This window comes from Xenopus tropicalis, chromosome 3 (assembly GCF_000004195.4).
Source record: "Xenopus tropicalis strain Nigerian chromosome 3, UCB_Xtro_10.0, whole genome shotgun sequence".
In the NCBI taxonomy this organism is placed as follows: Eukaryota; Metazoa; Chordata; class Amphibia; order Anura; family Pipidae; genus Xenopus; species Xenopus tropicalis.
In genome coordinates this window covers 7,209,665-7,237,384 of record NC_030679.2, presented here as the reverse complement: position 1 = coordinate 7,237,384, position 27,720 = coordinate 7,209,665, and the positions used below count along the sequence as shown (strand labels likewise).

The 27,720-nt window shown below is 46.0% G+C and overlaps 1 protein-coding gene across 2 annotated transcripts in view; it reads right to left on the bottom strand.

Moving 5' to 3' along the window:
- The window catches only part of large1 (LARGE xylosyl- and glucuronyltransferase 1), a 235,160-nt gene that overhangs the window by 74,314 nt on the left and 133,126 nt on the right, over positions 1 to 27,720 (bottom strand). For both annotated transcript variants that reach the window (XM_031898555.1, XM_031898556.1), the window contains exons 4-6: positions 23,700 to 23,782; positions 18,858 to 18,981; positions 9,420 to 9,591 (exon numbers count right to left, since the gene is read on the bottom strand). In XM_031898555.1, coding sequence (XP_031754415.1) covers positions 9,420 to 9,591; positions 18,858 to 18,981; positions 23,700 to 23,782 — 379 coding nt within the window. The remainder of the gene's footprint in view (positions 1 to 9,419; positions 9,592 to 18,857; positions 18,982 to 23,699; positions 23,783 to 27,720) is intronic.

Genomic DNA, 27,720 nt, shown 5'->3' with positions numbered 1-27,720 from the left:
GAGAAAGTTCTAGTTCTCTGAGATAGGTTGCTCTACCTCCGTCAATGATCTCCTGAGGTCAGACTGGATGCAGGTTGCCCTAGATAATAAACTTTTAATGCTATGATTGGCTAAAGGTTGGTCTGCCTCCCTGACTGGATGCAGATTGGTCTAGATGAGAAAGTTCTAATTCTCTGATTAGCTATAGGTTGGTCTACCTCCGTCAATGATCTCTTGAGGTCAGACTAGCCCAATCATTGAATTAGCTTCAGGTTGGTCTTATCTTATGGATATTCCCAAGTTTCCAAAGCTCTTCTAAGAATCTTCTAATTCTATGATTGGCTATGAATGTTCTAATCATCTGATTGGCTATAGGTTGGTCTTGATGAGAAAGTTCCAATTCTATGATTGACTGTGAATGTTCTAAAGATCTAATTGGCTAAAGGTTGGTCTGCCTCCCTCAATGATCTCCCGATATCAGTCTAGCTCTGTAAAGTTCTAATGATGGGATTGGCTACAGATTGGTCTTGACCTGTAAACTTTCTAATGGTCTGATGGATCGCAGCCCGTTAATAAAATAAGTTCAGTGTTTGGCTTTACTTTGGTCTTGTCTTCTGGATATTCGCAAGTTTCTAAAGCTCTGAATGACTACATCTGAATATTCTTATGTTCTAGGTTGCTCTACCTCCATCAATGATCTCCTGAGGTCAGCCTAGTCCTGTAAAGTCCTAATGATTGAATTTGCTTTAGGTTGGTCTGGACCTCTGAACTCTTAAATGCCCTGATCGGTCACAGCTTAGCCAAGTCACCACACTTTACTCACTTGTTGCTGGACAACTAATCCAAGCCTCCTCAAACATTCTAGGAGCTGTTCCCTTCGAATAAATACGCTTATAAATGTTGCCTCCTGTTCTGTTACATGGATAGAAAGGGATTTGGGGAGGGACGAAGGATAAAACTTTGTTTCTGCCACTCGGACTTAATTCAGGGTTCTTCGGCAGTACACTAATCTCACACCCTGCTCCTCAGACTGATAGGTGATAGGAAAAGTCATCACAGAGAATATAAGTGATAAGGGAAACACAATGGGCAAGTAATTGGTAAACTTGATGACACCGGAGCGGCCAGGGATCCTGGCGTTTTTTCTAATTTCCTCCACAGCACTCTGAGATTGTGGGAGACGGCAGATAGGATGAGTTAAGGGGGTGGCAGTTAAGCCGTCTGAGGACACGAGATACTAAATGGGGTATATAAAATGCTCTGGAGAAGCAAAAATAAATTGTGCACTAGAACAAAAGAGAATGCGGTAGAGATCTTCCTTGCACACAGATTTATGAAAAATGTAGATGGAGAAAGTGCCAAGCCAAGTAACTGTAGCCAAGGCAAGTTACCCCAGATACAAGCCCCCCTCTGAGTGTGAGTGAGCGAGCAAAAGAATGGCAAGTGGTAGGGATGCACTGAATCCAGGATTCGGTTGGGAGTTGAGAAGCCTAGACCCCTCAAACCTTATTGCTCATTATGCTGCCATCTGATGATCCTCCAGGGCTTAAAATAGGGCCCTGAACTTGGGGTAGGCAGACAGAAGAGACACACGCCTACTGCCCTCCTCCTATTGTTGTACTCTAGCCACGTGCCTCTTCTGCCTAGCCCTAGTTCTGCCTATGGATGGAGATTAAAATCAGTTTCCTACAGGACAAGGAGGTTCATTTGGGTGTTTCGCTCTATAAGGGTTGACATTTTGGATGTTTCAGCTCTATAAATGGTGGAATGTTGGGATGGAATGGTATGTTCTGGATCTATAGGATGGTATATTGGCTGTTCCGGATCTATAGGATGATATATTGGCTGTTCTGGATGTATAGGATGGTATATTGGCTGTTCTGGATCTATAGGATGGTATATTGGCTGTTCTGGATCTATAGGATGGTATGTTGGGTGTTCTAGCTCTATAAGATGGTATATTGGCTGTTCTGGATCTATAGGATGGTATATTGGCTGTTCTGGATGTATAGGATTGTATATTGGCTGTTCTGGGTGTATAGGATGGTATATTGGCTGTTCTGGATCTATAGGATGGTATGTTGGGTGTTCTGGCTCTACAGGATGGTATATTGACTGTTCTGGATCTATAGGATGGTATATTGGCTGTTCTGGATCTATAGGATGGTATGGTGGCTGTTCTGGATGTATAGGATGGTATATTGGCTGTTCTGGATCTATAGGATGGTATGTTGGGTGTTCTGGCTCTACAGGATGGTATATTGACTATTCTGGATCTATAGGATGGTATGGTGGCTGTTCTGGATGTATAGGATGGTATATTGGCTGTTCTGGATCTATAGGATGGTATGTTGGGTGTTCTGGCTCTACAGGATGGTATATTGACTGTTCTGGATCTATAGGATGGTATATTGGCTGTTCTGGATGTAAAGGATGGTATATTGGCTGTTCTGGATCTATAGGATGGTATGGTGGCTGTTCTGGATCTATAGGATGGTATATTGGCTGTTCTGGATCTATAGGATGGTATGTTGGGTGTTCTAGCTCTATAATGGATTGAATGTTGGGTGTTCTTGATCTACAGAATGGTATATTGGGTGTTCTGGATCTATAGGATGGTATGTTGGGTGTTCTAGCTCTATCATGGATTGAATGTTGGGTGTTCTGGCTCCATAAGGAATGGAATGTTGAGTTTTATGACTCTATTAAGGATGAAATGTGTGGTGTTCTCGCTCTATAAGAGGCAGAGGACTGAAAGATGAACATAACCGGTATTGCCCTGAGGCAAACCGGTGATATCAATGAATTACGGGAACCCAAACCCAACTGCTCAGAGTAATAATTATCAGTTTTTCAGAAATAGAGAATGGGTCACATTATACGTTTTGTGGACACCTGGACATCCCTCTCCAAGTTTTGACAGTTGATGTTATGTCACAGTCACATGACAGCTTGGCAGTTGCTAAAGGCGCAAAAGAGACATTAGAGTTCACTTATTCTGGGCAGCTGGGAACAGTGGTCATGCCAGCACCCACAGAAACACTCTAAAAGTCTCCTGTGTCGGACTGCATTCTCCACCAAATAGGGTGGTATTGCCAATCATATTATTGGTGCCAAAACTCAGGATCTCATAGGATGAGAAATGTTAATACTGGGAATATCACTTCTGCTTTGGTTAGAATGCAAGAGGAACATCAGTGGGCGGGCTTCTGGCCCCACGGCTAAAGGAAACCATTGAACCCATCTACATTGGAAAAATGCATGACATATCCTGACTTGATGCTTCTGTTTGGGTTCAAAACAACCCCTCATAAACATGTCAATGAACTATAAAACAATAGTGACAGCGGACTATCCGTGGCTACGAGCCACAAAGGGGATGGGGGGGGGTTAAAGAAGCATCAGCCAACACTTTGTATTGTCCCTGGGGTGCTGCAGAGGCCCGAGGGCTGAGTGAGCACATGATTAGGGATGGAATCTGGAACTCGGCCCAACAGCCTTCAGTGGTTGTCAGTGATCCAACACCCGGAACACTGCTGACCTTTTCTGGTATTTATGATGGCAGAACACGTCTTTAGCAATGTTTGAGCTGTCAACAATAAAACTAAAGAGTTCCACATCCCTTGAACACTCTTGGAGAACAGACAGAAGCCTTCTATTGTCCTCCACTGGCCCACCGACGTCCCACAATGTTGGTCAACTTTGAGTTAACTTTTAGTATGATGTAGAGAGTAATATTCTGAAGCAATTTGCAATTGGTCTTCATATTTTTATTATATATAGTTTTTCTAATTATTTCACTTTTTGTTCAGGAGCTCTCCTGTTTGGAGTTTCAGCAGCTATTTGGTTGCTGGGGTCCAAATTACCTTAGTAACCAGGGAGTGGTTGGAATGAGAGACTGATATATGGTGAGGAGAAGGGCTGGAGAGAAAAATAAGTCATAAAAAGTAACAATAACCATAACATCGTAGCCTCACAGAGGCTGCTGGGGTCACTGACCCCCATTTGGAAGCTTGAAAGAGTTGAAGAGCTATAAACAATAAATAATGAAGACCAATTTAAACGTTAATCCATGTTACAACAGCCAATATCCTACTGGTTCCCCACCACCATAAACAATCTCCTAATGGTTGTGGCCCACCAACAGCCAGTCTCCTAATAGTTGCCCCCCAAAATCAGCCAATATTCTAAAAGTTTCCCCCCCAGCAACTTTTAATGGTTGTTCCTCCCCAGCAACAGCCAATATCCTACTGGTTCCCCACCACCATTAACAATGTCCTAATGGTTGTCGCCCACCAACGCCCAGTCTCCAAATAGTTGCCCCCCAAAAGCAGCCAATATGCTTTTAGTTGACCCCCCCCAGCAACTTTTAATGGTTGATTCCCCCCAGCAACAGTCAATCTCTAAATGGTTGTGGCCCACCAACAGCCAGTCTCCTAATAATTGCCCCCCAAAATCAGCCAACATTGTAATAGTTGACCCCAAGCAACTTTTAATGGTTGTTCCCCCCAGCAACAGCCAATATCCTAATGGTTGCCCACCACCAAAAACAATCTCCTAATGGTTGTCACCCACCAACGCCCAGTCTCCTATTAATTGCCCCCCCCCCACAAAATCAGCCAATATTGTAATAGTTGCCCTCTCAGCAACTTTTAATGGTGGTTCCTCCCAGCAACAGCCAATATCCTAATGGTTGCCCACCACCAAAAACAATCTCCTAATGGTTGTCACCCACAAACAGCCAGTCTCCTAATAATTGCCCCCCAAAATCAACCAATATTCTAATAGTTGCCCCCCCAGCAACTTTAAATGGTGGTTCCTCCCCAGCAACAGCCAATATCCTAATGGTTGCCCCCCAAAAGCAGCCAATATTCTAATAGTTGCCCCCCCCAGCAACTTTTAATGGTTGTTCCTCCCCAGCAACAGTCAATATCTTAATGGTTCCCCACCACCATAAACAATCTCCTAATGGTTGTTGCCCCCCAACAGGCAGTCTTCTAATAGTTGCCCCCCAAAATCAGCCAATATTCTAATAGTTGCCCCCCCCAGCAACTTTTAATGGTTGTTCCTCCCCAGCAACAGCCAATATCCTACTGGTTGCCCACCACCAAAACAATCTCCTAATGGTTGTCGCCCACCAACAGCCAATATCCTAACAGTTGCCCCCCAAAAACAGCCAATATCCTAATGGTTCCCCACCACCAAAAACAATCTCCTAATGGTTGTCGCCCACCAACAGCCAGTCTCATAACAGTTGCCCCCCAAAAACAGCCAATATTCTAATAGTTGCCCCCCAGCAAGTTTTAATGGTTGTTCCTCCCCAGCAACAGCCAATATCCTACTGGTTGTGTGACCCCAGAACAGCTAATAATACTTTGTTCCGTTCCACAAAAGTAGTTTAACTTAATGGTCACGTGTCCAAAAATAATGGCTAATTCCCATTATGACCTTATGGTCATGTCCCCAATATCAGCCTATGTCCTAATGTGCATGTACCCCCTTATTGCCATTTGTCCTAACAACAGCCAAACCCCCTTTGGCCCATCATAGTTCAGTATCCCGGCAACAACCAATCGCTGCTCATACAATTCTGCTACATCCTCTCTATCTCTGATATCTGGAGATGTAGTTCTGGAGTCGGACCTTCATCAGTCCCCACGGTTGTATTTATTACACAGAATATAAACAGATTTAATGCAGTCGGCATGTACTTTCAAACTGTTTATTTTTTTTTTAATACTTTACAACTCCTGGTGCTTTAGGTTTTCTCCCTAATTACCGTGCAATTAACTTTTCAGTATATCATTGATTAAGCAATATATCTCAGCCTGCAAATCATTAGAGCCATTAGCCAATGCAGGAAAGAGCTGAGACGGGTAATGTATATACACATAGGGGTATTGCTGATTAATGCTCAGAGCGATGGGTTTAAAGGGGAACTAGCACCCTGCCTATGCACCCCAAACAAGCTTTCCAACAAGTTTATGGGAAAAACATGGCGGTGGGACAAATAGGAACCCGTAGACAGTGGTGAGAGCGCCCCCCGGTGTACAGGGCAGGTCCTGAAACAGAGGGGAACATAAAAACGGAATAATTCCACGTATCGGACTGTCTATGCCTCATTAGGAGGCTGCAGCTCTGCCCTTTCTCTGAGCCTCATATCACTAATAGGAAGAGGTGTTGACCTTTATTGGGACATGATTGCTACAAATTCATGGAAGCGTAGCCACAGCGCAAGGCCGTCTCTCCGGCCGCTACGGGACCGATAACCTTTTAGCAGCAGCTTCGCCCAAGGTAGTTAAAGGGACGGTAGAACATTCATTTACTTGCTGCTCTTCACGGTAGAATTGGCCATTGGTTGAAAATGTGAGAGGCTGTGCTACGGGCTTGGGGGGTGATCCAGAATCCTGCAGGAAGGTACCGGGGGTTGAAAAACAGATCCGTGATACGGATAGGACTATTTACTACTGAGCCCAAGCCCAGGAGTGGGCGGGGTTAGGCACAATGAGGCTCGGCAGGGGGCGGATCCAATTGTTGGCAGGGACTCTCTGCCAAGGGGTCAGGGGACCAGTCGCTTTATCAATAGGGCCCGTTGGTTTGTTTTGAAACTTCTCAAGAAAATAAACACAAAAAGACTAAGCAGGAGAGAGAAATGATAGATGATAGATAGACAGATAGATAGATAGATAGATAGATAGATAGATAGATAGACAGACAGACAGACAGACAGATAAAAGATAGATAGATAGACAGACAATAGATAGATAGATAGACAGACAGACAGACAGACAGATAGATAGATAGACAGACAATAGATAGATAGATAGATAGATAGATAGATGATAGATAGATAGACAGACAGACAGACAGACAGACAGACAGATAGATAGATAGATAGATAGATAGACAGACAATAGATAGATAGATAGATAGATGATAGATAGATAGATAGATGATAGATGATAGATAGATAGATAGATAGATAGACAGACAATAGATAGATAGATAGATAGATAGATAGATAGATAGATAGATAGACAGACAATAGATAGATAGATAGATAGATAGATAGATGATAGATAGATGGATAGACAGATAGATGATAGATAGATAGATAGATAGATAATAGATAAATAGATGATAGATACATAGATGATAGATAGATAGATAGATGATAGATAGATAGATAGATAGATAGATAGATAGATAGATGATAGATAGATAGATGATAGATAGATGATAGATAGATAGATAGATAGATAGATAGATAGATAGATAGATAGATAGACAGACAATAGATAGATAGATAGATAGATAGATAGAATACATATAAAAGACAGACAGACAGACAGATAAGATAGATAGAGATATAGATAGATAGATAAACAGAATAGACAGACAAACAGACATACATAGATAGATAGATAGATAGATAAACAGAATAGACAGACAAACAGATTTTGAGAGAGAGGGAGAGATAGATAGACAGACATAGAATAAATATAATAGACAGACAGATAAGTAGATAGAGATATAGATAGATAGATAGATAGATAGATGATAGATAGATAATAGATAAATAGATGATAGATACATAGATGATAGATAGATAGATAGATAGATAGATAGATAGATAGATAGATGATAGATAGATAGATAGATGATAGATAGATGATAGATAGATAGATAGATAGACAGACAATAGATAGATAGATAGATAGATAGATAGATAGATAGAATACATATAAAAGACAGACAGACAGATAAGATAGATAGAGAAATAGATAGATAGATAAACAGAATAGACAGACAAACAGACATACATAGATAGATAGATAGATAGATAGATAGATAGATAGATAGATAGATAGATAAACAGAATAGACTGACAAACAGATTTTGAGAGAGAGGGAGAGATAGATAGATAGAATAGACAGACAGATATACATAGAATAAATATAATAGTAGATAGTAAAGCAAATAAAAATGTTACTTTTCCTGCATAATGTATGTATATATACTGTATATCTATAGAGAGAGAGTCCCACACTCACAGGAACTTCTCCAAATAAAGAAGAGTTTTATTTACAGTAATTCCAGGGTTTCAGACACCAGCTGGGCTCCTCCCCAGGGACAGTATATATATATATACACCTACTGTATATCCGCCTGCATAATTACCAACCCTGCGAATGATTCTGCAAGTCCTTAACTCTTACTAAAGGCCCACAATCCCTTCTGTTCTACTGAGGCAATGACTTTCCCTTAGATTTAGATGTAATTAGTAATAAGATCTGATAAGTGCAATTGGCAGGGACAAACGGCGGCACTTTCCCTATACGTTATTCCCCCGCACCCAACTCATCTGTAGCAGCTCCGCATTAACCGCTGTAACTACATTAATCCCCCTGATTAGCCCAGTATAGACCCCCGGCCCCAACAGCATGGGAACTAAGTGCTGGGTATTTCTTCTGTGACATGGACAAAGCATTATATGTATAAATACAAATATACAGAGAAGGAATGTTCTGGGCACACAATAAGCTGTACCCCCATACTGTACTGTCTAAGGGAAACACTATGGCACCTCCTACCCATATGTATAAATACAAATATACAGAGAAGGAATGTTCTGGGCACACAGTAAGCTGTACCCCCATACTGTACTGTCTAAGGGAAACACTATGGCACCCCCAACCCATATGTATAAATACAAATATACAGAGAGGGAATGTTCTGGGCACACAATAAGCTGTACCCCCATACTGTACTGTCTAAGGGAAACACTATGGCACCCCCTACCCATATGTATAAATACAAATATACAGAGAAGGAATGTTCTGGGCACACAATAAGCTGTACCCCAAACTGTACTGTCTAAGGGAAACACTATGGCACCCCCTACCCATATGTATAAATACAAATATACAGAGAAGGAATGTTCTGGGCACACAATAAGCTGTACCCCCATACTGTACTGTCTAAGGGAAACACTATGGCACCCCCTACCCATATGTATAAATACAAATATACAGAGAAGGAATGTTCTGGGCACACAATAAGCTGTACCCCCATACTGTACTGTCTAAGGGAAACACTATGGCACCCCCTACCCATATGTATAAATACAAATATACAGAGAAGGAATGTTCTGGGCACACAATAAGCTGTACCCCCATACTGTACTGTCTAAGGGAAACACTATGGCACCCCCTACCCATAAGTATAAATACAAATATACAGAGAAGGAATGTTCTGGGCACACAATAAGCTGTACCCCCATACTGTACTGTCTAAGGGAAACACTATGGCACCTCCTACCCATATGTATAAATACAAATATACAGAGACGGAATGTTCTGGGCACATAAACATCTACGAAAACCCTTCCATATATTTAATCCTCAGACCAGAAATATTTACAATTGAATTTCTCTGACCTTTGAACTTATGAAAGACGGCCCAGAGCTCAGCAATGTCCGTAGCGAAGGTGATATCGGTGTCTAGGACAATGACTCTTTCCAGACTGGCCGGGAGGGTCTTAGTAAGCACCAGCTTCATCAGCCCATAGATACCCGAGTAATGCTTGTTGGGGATCCAGGAGACCTCGGACTGCGGAGAAAGAGAGGACAGAAATCAGTATTAATGTAAGAACTCATGTCCTCCATTAATGATCATGGACCATACCATTCAGTTGTATGGGGGGAAGCAGGATTTCCGATGGTCAACTCATCTGGGCCCCAGAAACTCGTTACAAAGTGACTCGGCAACAAAACATCTGGATCAGAGCCACCAAAAAAGCCTGCGTGGGCCGAAAATCAGTTCTGTCTCCGTTTTTATTAGAATATACGGCGGTGGATTTTATTAGGATTTATAGTTTGGGTTTTATTATAATATACAGCCAGCGAATGTGGCGAGCAGCGCAAGGCATTATTATTTTCCCCGGCACGGCGCCGGGGTTATATAGGGCCACGGATAATCAAAAGTCCATAAAAGTTTTGGGAACAGAATCGAGAAGAGAAATGGCTGAGACGTATAAATTCAGTAAATAATAACAGTAAAGCGGTGGAGGGGCCACCGGCAGACGAAGCGACACAACGGCAACAAAAAAATAAAACAAAGTCATAAAAAAAAAAATTCTATTACAAAAAATGTCAAGTCAGCGCGTCGGCGTAATATTCTCAACATGGCAGAGGGCGGTGAGCTTGGTGAATAATAGGGTTATTCCACAGAGATCGGATGGGGGGCATTAGGGGGCGAGTAGCGGGTGGGATAAAGGGCAATATATGCTGCTCTCAGCCCTCCCTTCATAACGTATTCATCAGAAGGTATAGGCTCCATTTTGGACCATAAAGGTCTGCGCCGATGGGCAGAAACTGTGAAAAACATGGTGGTTTGTACCTGTTTTTTTCTACTTTGGACCTGTCCCTCTATTGTAAATAAGCCCTATCTCCCTTTCCTGAGCTGATAAGTCCTGGATTGAGTGTTTCATGCACAATTCTCCATGCACAGGAAGGTTAATGAAGAATTGGGTACATCCCCATAAGTGCCATATCCCTTCCCCTATCTTGATCATCCTTATGAAGAATCCATTTATTAGAATGGATCCTTGACCTCTGCTCCTCTAAAACATCTGGAGAACTTCCAAACCCTAACTCTGCTGGTTGAACAACCAATAGAAGAATCCATTTATTAGAAGAGCTCCTTGACCTCTGCTCCTCTAAAACTTCTTAAGAACTTCCAAACCCTAACTCTGCTGGTTGAACAACCAATTGAAGAATCCATTTATTAGAAGAGTTCCTTGACCTCTGCTCCTCTAAAACTTCTGGAGAACTTCCAAACCCTAACTCTGCTGGTTGAACAACCAATAGAAGAATCCATTTATTAGAAGAGTTCCTTGACCTCTGCTCCTCTAAAACTTCTGGAGAACTTCCAAACCCTAACTCTGCTGGTTGAACAACAAACAGAAGAATCCAATTATTGGGAGAGCTCCTTGACCTCTGCTTCTCTAAAACTTCTGGAGAACTTCCAAACCCTAACTCTGCTGGTTGAACAGTGTAAGGACTAACCCCAACTCTGTTGAACCAGGGGAAGTAGTTCATATACAAGGGTATTTTAGTTAGTATGTGGGCTAAATGTCTATCAAACATGGACAACCCAAAATAGAGACTGAAAGCAGACATACAGAATGATGAGTTTAGACAGAGCAAGCTATTCTTTTACACACAATGATTAGATGTCAGACTGAAAAGAACTCTTTTGGGAACAAATATGGAGGATTTTGAAGGAAAATTACCAATGGCTTCTATAGGCAAGGAAGAATTTGCAAGCATAGAATATAAGAATACGTGGGCCATTAGACAAATGCTTTCCTGTATCATTGCAGGAGGAAAGCGATGAAAAGTGCATAATGTAGGGTTGTACAGATGCCAGCAGCGCCCCGTGGCATTAGGGGTGATGTATGGCCAACAGAGTACTTGGAGGTCATAAAATGCATTAAAAATAATCTGCTAATGCAAAGATCTGGCCAGCGTCCAAAGCTTTATTTATGGGCTGGGATAAGCTAGGATCAGCCAAAGAATCCTGTAGCTATTGTACCCGTGCTCTGTGTGATTCCGATAAGTCTCACTGGCGCTGCCAGTGGCTCCGCAACTTATTTCTCCGCATTTGCACTTTTCCCGTATGAGTCATTCCTCATCTGACTCATTTATAAGGCTTTATCTCCATCCTATTTAGCATTATAGTCTCTTTTTTCAGTAAATGCTGACTGTAGGGCACACTAGAGCAGTAGTTCCCAGACATTGGCACTGCCCCCACTGGAGGGGCCTGGGCAGTGTTAGGGGAGCTCAGTTTCAGTGTAGTTAGAGTCTGAATTGGGGAGAAGGCCATTTGTTCTTCTGGACAGATCTAAAAAAACAGCTTGAAGACCATTTGGGTGAAAATTAGAGAGACTGATTCCTTGCTCTCCTACTGTAGATACATCTGAAAGCTCAGCCTGAAGGCCAGTTGGGTGAGAATTAGAGAGAATGACCATTAACTCTCCTAGATACACCTAAAAGGCCAGCTTGAAGCCAACTGAGTGAGAATTAGGGCAATTGGACATTTGCTCTTGAAGAAACACTTAAAAAGCCCAGCTCAAAGGTCAGCTGGGTGAGAATCGGGGAGAATGGACATTTGCTCTTTAGGACATATCTGGAAACACAGTTTGGGATGCGGAAGTGCTGCGCGTTTATTGGGTATGCATACGTATGCAGGGAGGAGTCAAAAGTAAATGGCTGGGGGGAAAAGTCTGGGCACCCCTGGCTTAGGTTGTCGAAACGATTTGACAAGTGAGGGCTTCGCCGAAAAATTCCCGAATCTTTCAAAACATCCGCGGAACAGCGAAAATGTCATGCGGCAAAAAAAATTGTCGCCCGCGGCTATCATTTTGTCGCGCGGCTATTCTTTTGTCACCCGCAGCTATACTTTTGTCGCCTACGGCTATTCTTTTGTCGCGCTGCTATTATTTTGTCGCGTGGCTATTCTTTTGTTGCCCGTGACTATTATTTTGTCGCCCGTGGCTATTATTTTGTCGCCTGCGGCTATTCTTTTGTCGCCCACAGCTATTATTTCGTCGCGCGGCTATTATTTTGTCGTCCGCGGCTATTATTTTGTCACTCGCGGCTATTCTTTTGTCACCCGCAGCTATTAATTTGACGTTCGGCTATTCTTTTGCCGCCTGCAGCTATTATTTAGTTGCGCGGCTATTATTTTGTCGCACGGCTAATATTTTTTCTCCTGCGGCTATTATTTTTTCGCCCGCGGCTATTATTTTGTCGCGCAGCTATTCTTTTGTCGCCCGCGGCTATTATTTTGTCACGTGGCTATTATTTTGTTGCCCGCTGCTATTATTTTGTTGCCTGCAGCTATTATTTTGTCGCGTGGCTATTCTTTTGATGCCCGCAGCTATTATTTTGTCGCCCGTGGCTATTATTTTGTCGCGCTGCTATTATTTTGTCGTCCGTGGCTATCATTTTGTCGCGCGGCTATTATTTTGTCGCCTGCGGCTATTATTTTGTCGCACGGCTATTCTTTTGTCCCCCACGGCTATTATTTCATTGTGTGGCTATTCTTTTGACGCCCGCGACTATTCTTTTTTGTAATCCGCTGCGAATCCATGACTAGCTTTGACCAAATCAGCTGGCATGAAAGGGTTATTGGCTGATCCCATCACATTAAGAGGGTGCTAATTGGGTCCTTGATGCGTTGGACCCTCTCACAGAGCAGATGGGTGCTGCTACCAGCAGAGCTACAAACAGTTAATGGGCGCAGAGAGTCTAAACTACCCTCTGCCCAACCCACGGCTAACAATTTGAGGCACCACATGTCCCTGGTCTAATTAGGATAAATTCAGTGTTGCACAAGAACAATGCCGTCTAATTTGCTTATGCAAATGAGTCTAATCAGCTGAGGGGCTGAGAGTATTTAGGTAAGTGCAGTACAGAGAGAAGGGAGCCCTACGGGCACAACGCGTGGATGGGAATCAGTCACCTTCACGAGCTCCCCCCCCCCCCTCGGCACTTGGTATAATCAGGCTTCCGACTCATGTACCGTAACATGTGTTAAAGGGAAACTGTCACCCTAAGTCATAATTCCAAATCCTTTTCTATCACGTTAGTTGAGCAAAATAAACTTTATTTACGGCCAGAAGGCCGGCGCCATTTTGGATTGACTGTTATTAAGGCAAAGCTTTGTATCCCCCCAAGATCTTATGCACCTAGGTGATATCTACGAAGTGCTGAATGGAAAGTGAAAGTAATTGTAATTAAAAATCTGAGCTAACAATCATATATTGCCTGCCCCGCCTCTATGCCGAAGGTACAGATGATTTAATTAAAAAAAGAATTTGGGTTCCATGTTCCACCTTTTTAAAAAGAAACCAACAGAGCCATTGCCTTGGCAGAAGGGAAGTGTGGGCAGCCTGATTCACTGCCTTCCTACCCACCGACTGGCACCGTGCCCCAACTCTCTAGCACAACACGACTGGAATGATTTTTCTAATTAGACGGCAAATGCTCCGAGCCTCCCCGGGTCCCACTGCACAAGGCAGTCAGCTGTGATATGGATTTCCCAACCTATGGCCTGTCAGCTTTAGTAGCATTGGCACTGAGAGAACTTACTTCTTGTGACATGGTTGCCATCTTGTCTTCTCTTTCTATCTACTCTACCTCCTATCCCACAGCCCCAGTCCCTTCCCAGAGGCTATTATCCCCCCACTGCTACTATAGGCACCATCTCTCCCTACTATACCTGCTATCCCACAGCCCCAGTCCCTTCCCAGAGGCTATTATCCCCCCACTGCTACTATAGGCACCATCTCTCCCTACTATACCTGCTATCCCACAGCCCCAGTCCCTTCCCAGAGGCTATTATCCCCCACTGCTACTATAGGCACCATCTCTCCCTACTATACCTGCTATCCCACAGCCCCAGTCCCTTCCCAGAGGCTATTATCCCCCCACTGCTACTATAGGCACCATCTCTCCCTACTATACCTGCTATCCCACAGCCCCAGTCCCTTCCCAGAGGCTATTATCCCCCACTGCTACTATAGGCACCATCTCTCCCTACTATACCTGCTATCCCACAGCCCCAGTCCCTTCCCAGAGGCTATTATCCCTCCACTGCTACTATAGGCACCATCTCTCCCTACTATACCTGCTATCCCACAGCCCCAGTCCCTTCCCAGAGGCTATTATCCCCCACTGCTACTATAGGTACCATCTCTCCCTACTATACCTGCTATCCCACAGCCCCAGTCCCTTCCCAGAGGCTATTATCCCCCCCACTGTTACTATAGGCACCATCTCTCCCTACTATACCTACTATCCCACAGCCCCAGTCCCTTCCCAGAGGCTATTATTCCCCCACTGCTACTATAGGTACCATCTCTCCCTACTATACCTGCTATCCCACAGCCCCAGTCCCTTCCCAGAGGCTATTATCCCCCCACTGCTACTATAGGCACCATCTCTCCCTACTATACCTGCTATCCCACAGCCCCAGTCCCTTCCCAGAGGCTATTATCCCCCCACTGCTACTATAGGCACCATCTCTCCCTACTATACCTGCTATCCCACAGCCCCAGTCCCTTCCCAGAGGCTATTATCCCCCCACTGCTACTATAGGCACCATCTCTCCCTACTATACCTGCTATCCCACAGCCCCAGTCCCTTCCCAGAGGCTATTATCCCCCCACTGCTACTATAGGCACCATCTCTCCCTACTATACCTGCTATCCCACAGCCCTAGTCCCTTCCCAGAGGCTATTATCCCCCCACTGCTACTATAGGTACCATCTCTCCCTACTATACCTGCTATCCCACAGCCCCAGTCCCTTCCCAGAGGCTATTATCCCTCCACTGCTACTATAGGCACCATCTCTCCCTACTATACCTGCTATCCCACAGCCCCAGTCCCTTCCCAGAGGCTATTATCCCCCACTGCTACTATAGGTACCATCTCTCCCTACTATACCTGCTATCCCACAGCCCCAGTCCCTTCCCAGAGGCTATTATCCCCCCCACTGTTACTATAGGCACCATCTCTCCCTACTATACCTACTATCCCACAGCCCCAGTCCCTTCCCAGAGGCTATTATTCCCCCACTGCTACTATAGGTACCATCTCTCCCTACTATACCTGCTATCCCACAGCCCCAGTCCCTTCCCAGAGGCTATTATCCCCCCACTGCTACTATAGGCACCATCTCTCCCTACTATACCTGCTATCCCACAGCCCCAGTCCCTTCCCAGAGGCTATTATCCCCCCACTGCTACTATAGGCACCATCTCTCCCTACTATACCTGCTATCCCACAGCCCCAGCCCCTTCCCAGAGGCTATTATCCCCCCACTGCTACTATAGGCACCATCTCTCCCTACTATACCTGCTATCCCACAGCCCCAGTCCCTTCCCAGAGGCTATTATCCCCCCCACTGTTACTATAGGCACCATCTCTCCCTACTATACCTGCTATCCCACAGCCCCAGTCCCTTCCCAGAGGCTATTATCCCCCCACTGCTACTATAGGCACCATCTCTCCCTACTATACCTGCTATCCCACAGCCCCAGTCCCTTCCCAGAGGCTATTATCCCCCCACTGCTACTATAGGCACCATCTCTCCCTACTATACCTGCTATCCCACAGCCCCAGTCCCTTCCCAGAGGCTATTATCCCCCCACTGCTACTATAGGCACCATCTCTCCCTACTATACCTGCTATCCCACAGCCCCAGCCCCTTCCCAGAGGCTATTATCCCCCCACTGCTACTATAGGCACCATCTCTCCCTACTATACCTGCTATCCCACAGCCCCAGTCCCTTCCCAGAGGCTATTATCCCCCCACTGCTACTATAGGCACCATCTCTCCCTACTATACCTGCTATCCCACAGCCCCAGTCCCTTCCCAGAGGCTATTATCCCCCCCACTGTTACTATAGGCACCATCTCTCCCTACTATACCTGCTATCCCACAGCCCCAGTCCCTTCCCAGAGGCTATTATCCCCCCACTGCTACTATAGGCACCATCTCTCCCTACTATACCTGCTATCCCACAGCCCCAGTCCCTTCCCAGAGGCTATTATCCCCCCACTGCTACTATAGGCACCATCTCTCCCTACTATACCTGCTATCCCACAGCCCCAGTCCCTTCCCAGAGGCTATTATCCCCCCACTGCTACTATAGGCACCATCTCTCCCTACTATACCTGCTATCCCACAGCCCCAGCCCCTTCCCAGAGGCTATTATCCCCCCACTGCTACTATAGGCACCATCTCTCCCTACTATACCTGCTATCCCACAGCCCCAGTCCCTTCCCAGAGGCTATTATCCCCCCACTGCTACTATAGGCACCATCTCTCCCTACTATACCTGCTATCCCACAGCCCCAGTCCCTTCCCAGAGACTATTATCCCCCACTGCTACTATAGGCACCATCTCTCCCTACTATACCTGCTATCCCACAGCCCCAGTCCCTTCCCAGAGGCTATTATCCCCCCACTGCTACTATAGGCACCATCTCTCCCTACTATACCTGCTATCCCACAGCCCCAGTCCCTTCCCAGAGGCTATTATCCCCAGTGCTACTATAGGCACCATCTCTCCCTACTATACCTGCTATCCCACAGCCCCAGTCCCTTCCCAGAGGCTATTATCCCCCCACTGCTACTATAGGCACCATCTCTCCCTACTATACCTGCTATCCCACAGCCCCAGTCCCTTCCCAGAGGCTATTATCCCCCCACTGCTACTATAGGCACCATCTCTCCCTACTAGGCCTGATTATCTGTAGGGCGCAGGGGTAGTTACTCTATACACAGCTCGGTTATAGGCAGTAGGACCATCTGTGTTTCTCTAATTACATTTGGTTACATCTCCTTTATTTTGTTTGGAGCGGCAGAAACATTAATCCCTGTCTCAGACATCTCTGCCTTCCCTTTGGCCACAGTCAATGAAATGGAAAATCGTGCCCGGCAAGAAAAAAAAAAAAACTAACTTTACAGAGTGCTGAACATCGGCCGGGGGGGAATATTCATTAAGGGGAATGAATTAATTAAAATTAATATTTAACATGCTCGGCTCATTATTTTCCACTCTTGGCTGGTCCTTATAGCCGAAAGCCGCGCTATATATACATATATATTGGACATTATTAGCTTATTATTAATGCAGATGAAGTTGTGCAGAGCTCTTGCTGACATTGGGCAGAAGCCATTTGTGCCCCCAAGGGGTTAATGGCCCTTTACACGCTGTAATTTCCGCCAGATTCTTCCCCTTCATCTGATGCTAATGGAACAGTCCATGGCAATGGCAGACAGGGGGTTTAACCCTTATTACTCTAGTACCCTAGTCTGGTCAGAGTCGAACCCCTGCCACCCCGGGGCCCCCTACACCTCCAGGGGTCATACCTCATACTTACCTAGGTGCAATTCTCCCCTCTGGGGCAAATTAGAGAGGTTTCAGATGGGGGTTTTCGCCTTCTTCAGGATCAACTGGCAGTTAGGCAGGTTATATATAGGCATTATGGTTGAACGTGATGGATGTGTGTCTTTTTTCAACCTAACTTACTATGTTACTATGTAATTGTGGGAGGGAGTTCAATGGGGGAGGGCTGATGCTTCCTGGCAGGGATCGGGTCTGGGTCGGCTGGGCCCAAAGGGTTTTTTACTGGTGTCCCAATGGCCAAGTCCAACCCTGTGTCTGGTAGGCATTAGCATGTGTACTGCAGATCCTGGCTTCTGTGGAACACCCTTATGGCAGGACCACCGCAGGGTTGGATACGGGGGTTCACACTTGCCCCCGTCGGCCGCCTTCCCTAACCCCACCCCCCATAGGGGCCCCCCCTAACCCCCCTGGCAGGGTCCCCCACCCAACGTCTTCCCCCAAACGCATAAGTTTAATGCGTCTGGGGAGGAACGGTTGGGCGGGGGGCGCCGGCAAGGGTCGGGTCTGGCCCACCGGGGATATTTCCTGGTGTCCCGGTGGTCCAGTCCAACCCTGGACCACCATAATGGCGCACATGGGGTAATGCAATCAGGAGCCCAATTGGAAAGAGAGGCCCTTATAAGGGAGTGGCTTGTGGAGGGTCGGTTGGTGTGGGTGGGGTGTAGGGGGAGTTTTGGGCATAATTGAGACGTGGCCAGGACTGATTGGGGTGTGAATGTGCATGCAAACCCCCCCTATTTTACTTGTTGGTAGGGCCCACCTCCCAGAGGCCCCAGGTGACCAATGGGGTCATAATTGATCACCACCAGGGAGTCCAAGATGGCGGCCACCGACCTCACTGCACAACACTATATGGAGAAAAGACAACAAAGGGATCAGGTATCTTTTTACCTTTAATTCATCCGCATCGTAGAAATCCACGCGCACTGCCGGCACCATCCACGTTTGGAACAAAGTGGCCAAGATCTGCTTAGCGATTGTGTCTGCGATGAGATGAAAGTGGAGCGGGTTCCTCCTGTAGAGAGATAAATATGGATAAGAGGGGCGATTAGAGTGTAATATTGGCTACGAGTCCCACCGTGTCCCCTATAATTACAGATGAAATAGAATTCACCAATGAGAAGTGCAGGAGAAGTGACCAATGAGAATGCTGATTCCCAGCACTGTGTCGGCCATCTTGCTGGTACCTTACATATAGAGATAATGATGGCATTTTTCCCGTTATTATATGGCACAGGAATCAGACATGGGGATAAAGGGACAGACTTGTTCAGTGCTGGGAAACTGTGCTTATTGCTCCCAACTCCAATTGCAGGAACAGAGAACAGGGAGCCGGATTTACTCACATCAGCTGGGATTCTCATTGGGGGATTGAATTGCATTTTAATGCAACTACTGGTATAGTGTAAATATTGTTTAAATAATCATTTATGTGTAACAATTGCTTGATTTATTATTCACTATATTCCCTTTTAAATAGACTTATTGGTGTGGATTATTTGTCTGCTTCTCTGTATATTTGTATTTATACATATGGGTAGGGGGTGCCATAGTGATTCCCTTAGACAGTACAGTATGGGGGTACAGCTTATTGTGTGCCCAGAACATTCCTTCTCTGTATATTTGTATTTATACATATGGGTAGGAGGTGCCATAGTGTTTCCCTTAGACAGTACAGTATGGGGGTACAGCTTATTGTGTGCCCAGAACATTCCTTCTCTGTATATTTGTATTTATACATATGGGTAGGGGGTGCCATAGTGTTTCCCTTAGACAGTACAGTATGGGGGTACAGCTTATTGTGTGCCCAGAACATTCCTTCTCTGTATATTTGTATTTATACATATGGGTAGGGGGTGCCATAGTGTTTCCCTTAGACAGTACAGTATGGGGGTACAGCTTATTGTGTGCCCAGAACATTCCTTCTCTGTATATTTGTATTTATACATATGGGTAGGGGGTGCCATAGTGTTTCCCTTAGACAGTACAGTATGGGGGTACAGCTTATTGTGTGCCCAGAACATTCCTTCTCTGTATATTTGTATTTATACATATGGGTAGGAGGTGCCATAGTGTTTCCCTTAGACAGTACAGTATGGGGGTACAGCTTATTGTGTGCCCAGAACATTCCTTCTCTGTATATTTGTATTTATACATATGGGTAGGGGGTGCCATAGTGATTCCCTTAGACAGTACAGTATGGGGGTACAGCTTATTGTGTGCCCAGAACATTCCTTCTCTGTATATTTGTATTTATACATATGGGTAGGAGGTGCCATAGTGTTTCCCTTAGACAGTACAGTATGGGGGGTACAGCTTATTGTGTGCCCAGAACATTCCTTCTCTGTATATTTGTATTTATACATATGGGTAGGAGGTGCCATAGTGTTTCCCTTAGACAGTACAGTATGGGGGTACAGCTTATTGTGTGCCCAGAACATTCCTTCTCTGTATATTTGTATTTATACATATGGGTAGGGGGTGCCATAGTGTTTCCCTTAGACAGTACAGTATGGGGGTACAGCTTATTGTGTGCCCAGAACATTCCTTCTCTGTATATTTGTATTTATACATATGGGTAGGGGGTGCCATAGTGTTTCCCTTAGACAGTACAGTATGGGGGTACAGCTTATTGTGTGCCCAGAACATTCCTTCTCTGTATATTTGTATTTATACATATGGGTAGGGGGTGCCATAGTGTTTCCCTTAGACAGTACAGTATGGGGGTACAGCTTATTGTGTGCCCAGAACATTCCTTCTCTGTATATTTGTATTTATACATATGGGAGGGAGGTGCCATAGTGTTTCCCTTAGACAGTACAGTATGGGGGCATCAGTCCCACTGCAGACAAATGGAAGTCGGCGGCTAATGGATAACTGTCACCCTCGGCGCTCACCGCAGAAAGAAGCCGCTCGTTAGATATTCTAATGATACTCATTTAAAGAATGTAATTCCGACACATGGGAATTAGTGGCGCCGGCTGGTAAGTAACAAGTTGTGGGCGCCGGGCGCGAGCGTGACGGTGTTGCAGTTGGTAGTTATTAGTTTCTCAAGTTCCCTTAATGCAATTATGTCCTTAATCAGCTATTTACATAATCTCGTTACGGGAGCAGCAACAACAGCGCCGAGGAGACAGACAAGAGCGTTTCCATAGCGCCCCCAGGGCACCCAACTGCTACATAGCGGGGCCCCAAGTGTGGGGACACAGGAGCTCAGTTTAGGGCAATGGAACATGGAGCATTTTGTTGCCCCCCCACCCCAAGCATAATTGCTCCTCATTGATTGTTGCACCCACAGGTCGGGTAATTACCCCTCGATAATGAAGAAGCCAGGGTTGCCTGACTGGTGAGTATGTCTCCGAGTATACCTTGAATATACCTGCACACACTGCCAATCAAAGGAAACTCCTCCCACTGTCCCATGAAACGCCTGCCCCTTTTCTGGTCAGAGATGTGGGACTGTCCCACAAAAAAAATGGTATACCCCTATAGAGTATTCTAGTCCCTCCCACTGCTTGACTCTCCCCCTGTATGATTCCATCAGAGTATTCTAGCCCCTCCCACTGTAAGCTTCCATCTAATTATTTTAGTCCCACCCACTGCTTGACTCTCCCCCTGTATGATTCCATCAGAGTATTGTAGCCCCTCCCACTGTAAGCTTCCATCTAATTATTTTAGTCGCACCCATTGCTTGAGTTACAGCCCACCTAATCCCTCCCATAAACTACCATCAGAGCGTTCTTGTTCCACCCACTTACTGAGTTATAGACCCTCCCCCCATAAGGTGCCATTAGAGTGTTCTTGTCCTCAAGGTTGGTCTGGTTCCCCTTCAGCGTCACCCCCCCACAGGGGACCCCGCTGAGCCCTCCACCCACCCAACCCTGCTTGTCCCACCCAACCCTGCTTGTCCCACCCACTGTTTGCATTACAAACTCCCTACCCGGCCCTTGTAAATTGCCATCAGAGTATTCCAGTCCCACCCACTTCTTGTAGGCAAGAACCTTGGCTCTGGTGGCATCCTTCAAGGGGTCCACATGATTCCCATCACAAAGGGGTTGGATTCTGGGGCATTTAGTCTTTCCCACCCGGTCCACTGATAAAGTTACAGACTCCCTCCCCTACCTCTATAAGTTGCCATCAGAGTATTCTAGTCCCACCCACTTCCTGTAGGTAAGCACTTGCCTTTGGGGGCATTTTTCTAGGGGTCCACAGGATCCCCAGCACGAGGAGGGGGGGGGGATTCAGTCTTTCCCAGCTGGTGAGTAAGATTGGCCAGAATTGGTTAACCCTTCCATTGCCTCCTCCCACAAGGGACGGAAGCCCTTTACCCTGATGCCAATGATCATTCAGGTTTTACCTTTTTCTCATAGCAACTCTGCTTTTGTCTCCCAACCCACCTGAAGCATCGGCAGCCATTACTTTCCCATATAATTTGTAGATTGTAAGCTCTTTTGGGCAGGGCTCCCTTCCCCTCCTGTATCGGTTACTGATTGCTTTATATGTTACTCCTTGTAGAGTGTAAGCTCTTTTGGGCAGGGCTCTCTTCCCCTCCTGTATTGGTTACTGATTGCTTTATATGTTACTCCTTGTAGAGTGTAAGCTCTTTTGGGCAGGGCTCCCTTCCCCTCCTGTATTGGTTACTGATTGCTTTATATGTTACTCCTTGTAGAGTGTAAGCTCTTTTGGGCAGGGCTCCCTTCCCCTCCTGTATTGGTTACTGATTGCTTTATATGTTACTCCTTGTAGAGTGTAAGCTCTTTTGGGCAGGGCTCCCTTCCCCTCCTGTATCAGTTACTGATTGCTTTATATGTTACTCCTTGTAGAGTGTAAGCTCTTTTGGGCAGGGCTCCCTTCCCCTCCTGTATCGGTTACTGATTGCTTTATATGTTACTCCTTGTAGAGTGTAAGCTCTTTTGGGCAGGGCTCCCTTCCCCTCCTGTATCGGTTACTGATTGCTTTATATGTTACTCCTTGTAGAGTGTAAGCTCTTTTGGGCAGGGCTCCCTTCCCCTCCTGTATCGGTTACTGATTGCTTTATATGTTACTCCTTGTAGAGTGTAAGCTCTTTTGGGCAGGGCTCCCTTCCCCTCCTGTATCGGTTACTGATTGCTTTATATGTTACTCCTTGTAGAGTGTAAGCTCTTTTGGGCAGGGCTCTCTTCCCCTCCTGTATCGGTTACTGATTGCTTTATATGTTACTCCTTGTAGAGTGTAAGCTCTTTTGGGCAGGGCTCTCTTCCCCTCTTGTATCGGTTACTGATTGCTTTATATGTTACTCCTTGTAGAGTGTAAGCTCTTTTGGGCAAGGCTCCCTTCCCCTCCTGTATCGGTTACTGATTGCTTTATATGTTACTCCTTGTAGAGTGTAAGCTCTTTTGGGCAGGGCTCCCTTCCCCTCCTGTATCGGTTACTGATTGCTTTATATGTTACTCCTTGTAGATTGTAAGCTCTTTTGGGCAGGGCTCCCTTCCCCTCCTGTATCGGTTACTGATTGCTTTATATGTTACTCCTTGTAGATTGTAAGCTCTTTTGGGCAGGGCTCTCTTCACCTCCTGTATCGGTTACTGATTGCTTTATATGTTACTCTGTATGCCCAATGTATGAAACCCATTTATTGTACAGCGCTGCGGGATATGTTGGCGCTTTATAAATAAATGTTAATAATAATAATATAAAGTTAAGAAATGCACTCATAAAGATACAGTACAATATACAGAGAATAAATGCTTTTACCTGTGGAACAAGACGGACTTCACGAGGGTGACGACATCCCGACTGGCGTTATATCCGGCGCACACAATGGCCACGTGGATGGTCTGCGGGAAAGAGAAACACCATATTACCCTATGGCAGTTACATAACACTGAGTTACTCAGAGATTTATACTAAATGCCAGGAGGCTCCAGGAAACATGAAACATGAAGAAGGAATTGACGACAATGGTTTTGACCAAAGGAAGGAACATTATTATAATATTATTAAAAATTCCCACTACAATGTTTTTCTAATGCAATTAATAAATTATAAGGTCACTTCTGTGTCTTTACCACTAAACTGCTCTGGGACAGACCTAAATGTGTTAGAGGACAGCTCTGTAGTATTGGTCTAAATGGATCCAGAACAGTAAAATGATGACAGAAAAAAAAAGTTGGTGACAGTTGGAAAAGGTGGAGACAGTAGGACAAGATGGAGACAGTAGGACAAGATGGAGACAGTAGGGAAAGATGGAGACAGTAGGGAAAGATGGGGACAGTAGGGCAAGATGGAGACAGTAGGGCAAGATGGAGACAGTAGGGAAAGATGGGGACAGTAGGGCAAGATGGAGACAGTAGGGCAAGATGGAGACAGTAGGGAAAGATGGGGACAGTAGGGCAAGATGGAGTCAGTAGGGCAGGATGGGGACAGTAGGGCAAGATGGAGACAGTAGGGAAAGATGGGGACAGTAGGGCAAGATGGAGTCAGTAGGGCAAGATGGAGACAGTAGGGCAAGATGGGGACAGTAGGGCAAGATGGAGACGGTAGGACAAGATGGGGACAGTAGGGCAAGATGGGGACAGTAGGGCAAGATGGAGGCAGTAGGGAAAGATGGAGACAGTGGGGCAAGATGGAGACAGAAGGGCAAGATGGAGGCAGTAGGGAAAGATGGAGACAGTGGGGCAAGATGGAGACAGAAGGGCAAGATGGAGGCAGTAGGGAAAGATGGAGACAGTGGGGCAAGATGGAGACAGAAGGGCAAGATGGAGGCAGTAGGGAAAGATGGAGACAGTGGGGCAAGATGGAGACAGAAGGGCAAGATGGAGACAGTAGGGCAAGATGGAGACAGTAGGGCAAGATGGAGACAGTAGGGCAAGATGGAGACAGTAGGGCAAGATGGAGACAGTAGGGCAAGATGGAGACAGTAGGACAAGATGGAGACAGCAGGACAAGATGGAGACAGTAGGGCAAGATGGAGGCAGTAGGGAAAGATGGAGACAGTGGGGAAAGATGGAGGCAGTAGGGCAAGATGGGGACAGTAGGGCAAGATGGAGGCAGTAGGGAAAGATGGAGACAGTGGGGAAAGATGGAGGCAGTAGGGCAAGATGGAGACAGTAGGGCAAGATGGAGACAGTAGGACAAGATGGAGACAGCAGGACAAGATGGAGACAGTAGGGCAAGATGGAGGCAGTAGGGAAAGATGGAGACAGTGGGGAAAGATGGAGGCAGTAGGGCAAGATGGAGACAGTAGGGCAAGATGGAGACAGTAGGACAAGATGGAGACAGCAGGACAAGATGGAGACAGTAGGGCAAGATGGAGGCAGTAGGGAAAGATGGAGACAGTGGGGAAAGATGGAGGCAGTGGGGCAAGATGGGGACAGTAGGGCAAGATGGAGGCAGTAGGGAAAGATGGAGACAGTGGGGAAAGATGGAGGCAGTAGGGCAAGATGGAGACAGTAGGGCAAGATGGAGGCAGTAGGGAAAGATGGAGACAGTGGGGAAAGATGGAGGCAGTAGGGCAAGATGGAGACAGTAGGGCAAGGTGGAGAGAGTAAGGCAAAATGGAGACAGTAGGGCAAGATGGAGACAGTAGGGCAAGATGGAGTCAGTAGGGCAAGATGGAGACAGTAGGGCAAGATGGAGACAGTAGGGCAAGATGGAGTCAGTAGGACAAGATGGGGACAGTAGGGCAAGATGGAGACAGTAGGGCAAGATGGAGTCAGTAGGGCAAGATGGAGACAGTAGGGCAAGATAAGGACAGCAGTATAAGAAAGCAAGATGTACAATGTAAGTAAATGGTGGAAACAGTCACACATTATATCTCTGTCGGAAAACGACTGGGAGACAGAGGCAATGGGATGGACAATCTGACTTTATACCAAATAACTGTGCTTGATTTGGTTCCATGTTCCCAGCAGAGGTCCCTCCCCCCCCCCACCCTCTGTACCCCGGCCCCCCGCAGGCTGTCTGTCTCTGCCGCAAGCCCAGGGGATTAGTTGCTCATCAGTAGATGAATAATAATTAACATCAAGATTTATACAATTTACATCAAATTAACACATTCTCCTGTTTATGTCCCCGTGGATTTGGTGCTTCTGTTGAGATGTACTTTCCCTTGCACTGAGATTGAATTATAATCCTGACAGGTTTCACCATTATTAGAGAAGTGTTGGATTGATGTTTGGTCGTTAATACGAGCATAATGAGTGAGCCGGCTGTACCCTCAGGGAATTAACCCTCTCTGTAACTGCACATCTGAGGGGTGTGTGTATAGCAGATATAGAGAAACATTGGGGTAACAGTCACCCCGCTATAGTTCCAGGGGTACCCAGGGCACAAATAAGCACTCACCCCAAATCCCCCCCTAACTGGCCTTCAGGCTGGGCCCCCTTAGCCCATAACAAGGTTACAGATATATAGAAACATTGGGGTAACAGTCACCCCGCTATAGTTCCAGGGGTACCCAGGGCACAAATAAGCACTCACCCCAAATCCCCCCTAACTGGCCTTCAGGCTGGGCCCCCTTAGCCCATAACAAGGTTACAGATATATAGAAACATTGGGGTAACAGTCACCCCGCTATAGTTCCAGGGGTACCCAGGGCACAAATAAGCACTCACCCCAAATCCCCCCCTAACTGGCCTTCAGGCTGGGCCCCCTTAGCCCATAACAAGGTTACAGATATATAGAAACATTGGGGTAACAGTCACCCCGCTATAGTTCCAGGGGTACCCAGGGCACAAATAAGCACTCACCCCAAATCCCCCCCTAACTGGCCTTCAGGCTGGGCCCCCTTAGCCCATAACAAGGTTACAGATATATAGAAACATTGGGGTAACAGTCACCCTGCTATAGTTCCAGGGGTACCCAGGGCACAAATAAGCACTCACCCCAAATCCCCCCCTAACTGGCCTTCAGGCTGGGCCCCCTTAGCCCATAACAAGGTTACAGATATATAGAAATATTGGGGTAACAGTCACCCTGCTATAGTTCCAGGGGTACCCAGGGCACAAATAAGCACTCACCCCAAATCCCCCCCTAACTGGCCTTCAGGCTGGGCCCCCTTAGCCCATAACAAGGTTACAGATATATAGAAACATTGGGGTAACAGTCACCCCGCTATAGTTCCAGGGGTACCCAGGGCACAAATAAGCACTCACCCCAAATCCCCCCCTAACTGGCCTTCAGGCTGGGCCCCCTTAGCCCATAACAAGGTTACAGATATATAGAAACATTGGGGTAACAGTCACCCCGCTATAGTTCCAGGGGTACCCAGGGCACAAATAAGCACTCACCCCAAATCCCCCCCTAACTGGCCTTCAGGCTGGGCCCCCTTAGCCCATAACAAGGTTACAGATATATAGAAACATTGGGGTAACAGTCACCCCGCTATAGTTCCAGGGGTACCCAGGGCACAAATAAGCACTCACCCCAAATCCCCCCTAACTGGCCTTCAGGCTGGGCCCCCTTAGCCCATAACAAGGTTACAGATATATAGAAACATTGGGGTAACACTAAAAATATTGGATAACGCTTCTATACCATAAAAAGGTTTATATCCCCTTTACAAGAGCAATGTTGCTGAGTATATAAATGTAACAGATTCAGTAAAGAAAACCCATGTAACAAGATGTTGATATAGAGAATGCTTTGCCCCAGAGAGGTTTGGGCAGCACCGCGTGGAAGGAGCGCCACAGGAGACAGCAGCGTTACCCCCAAGCAAGGAGCTGGAAGATCCACCTAATCAGCCATGGAAATATACTGGGAAAAAAGAGCTTAA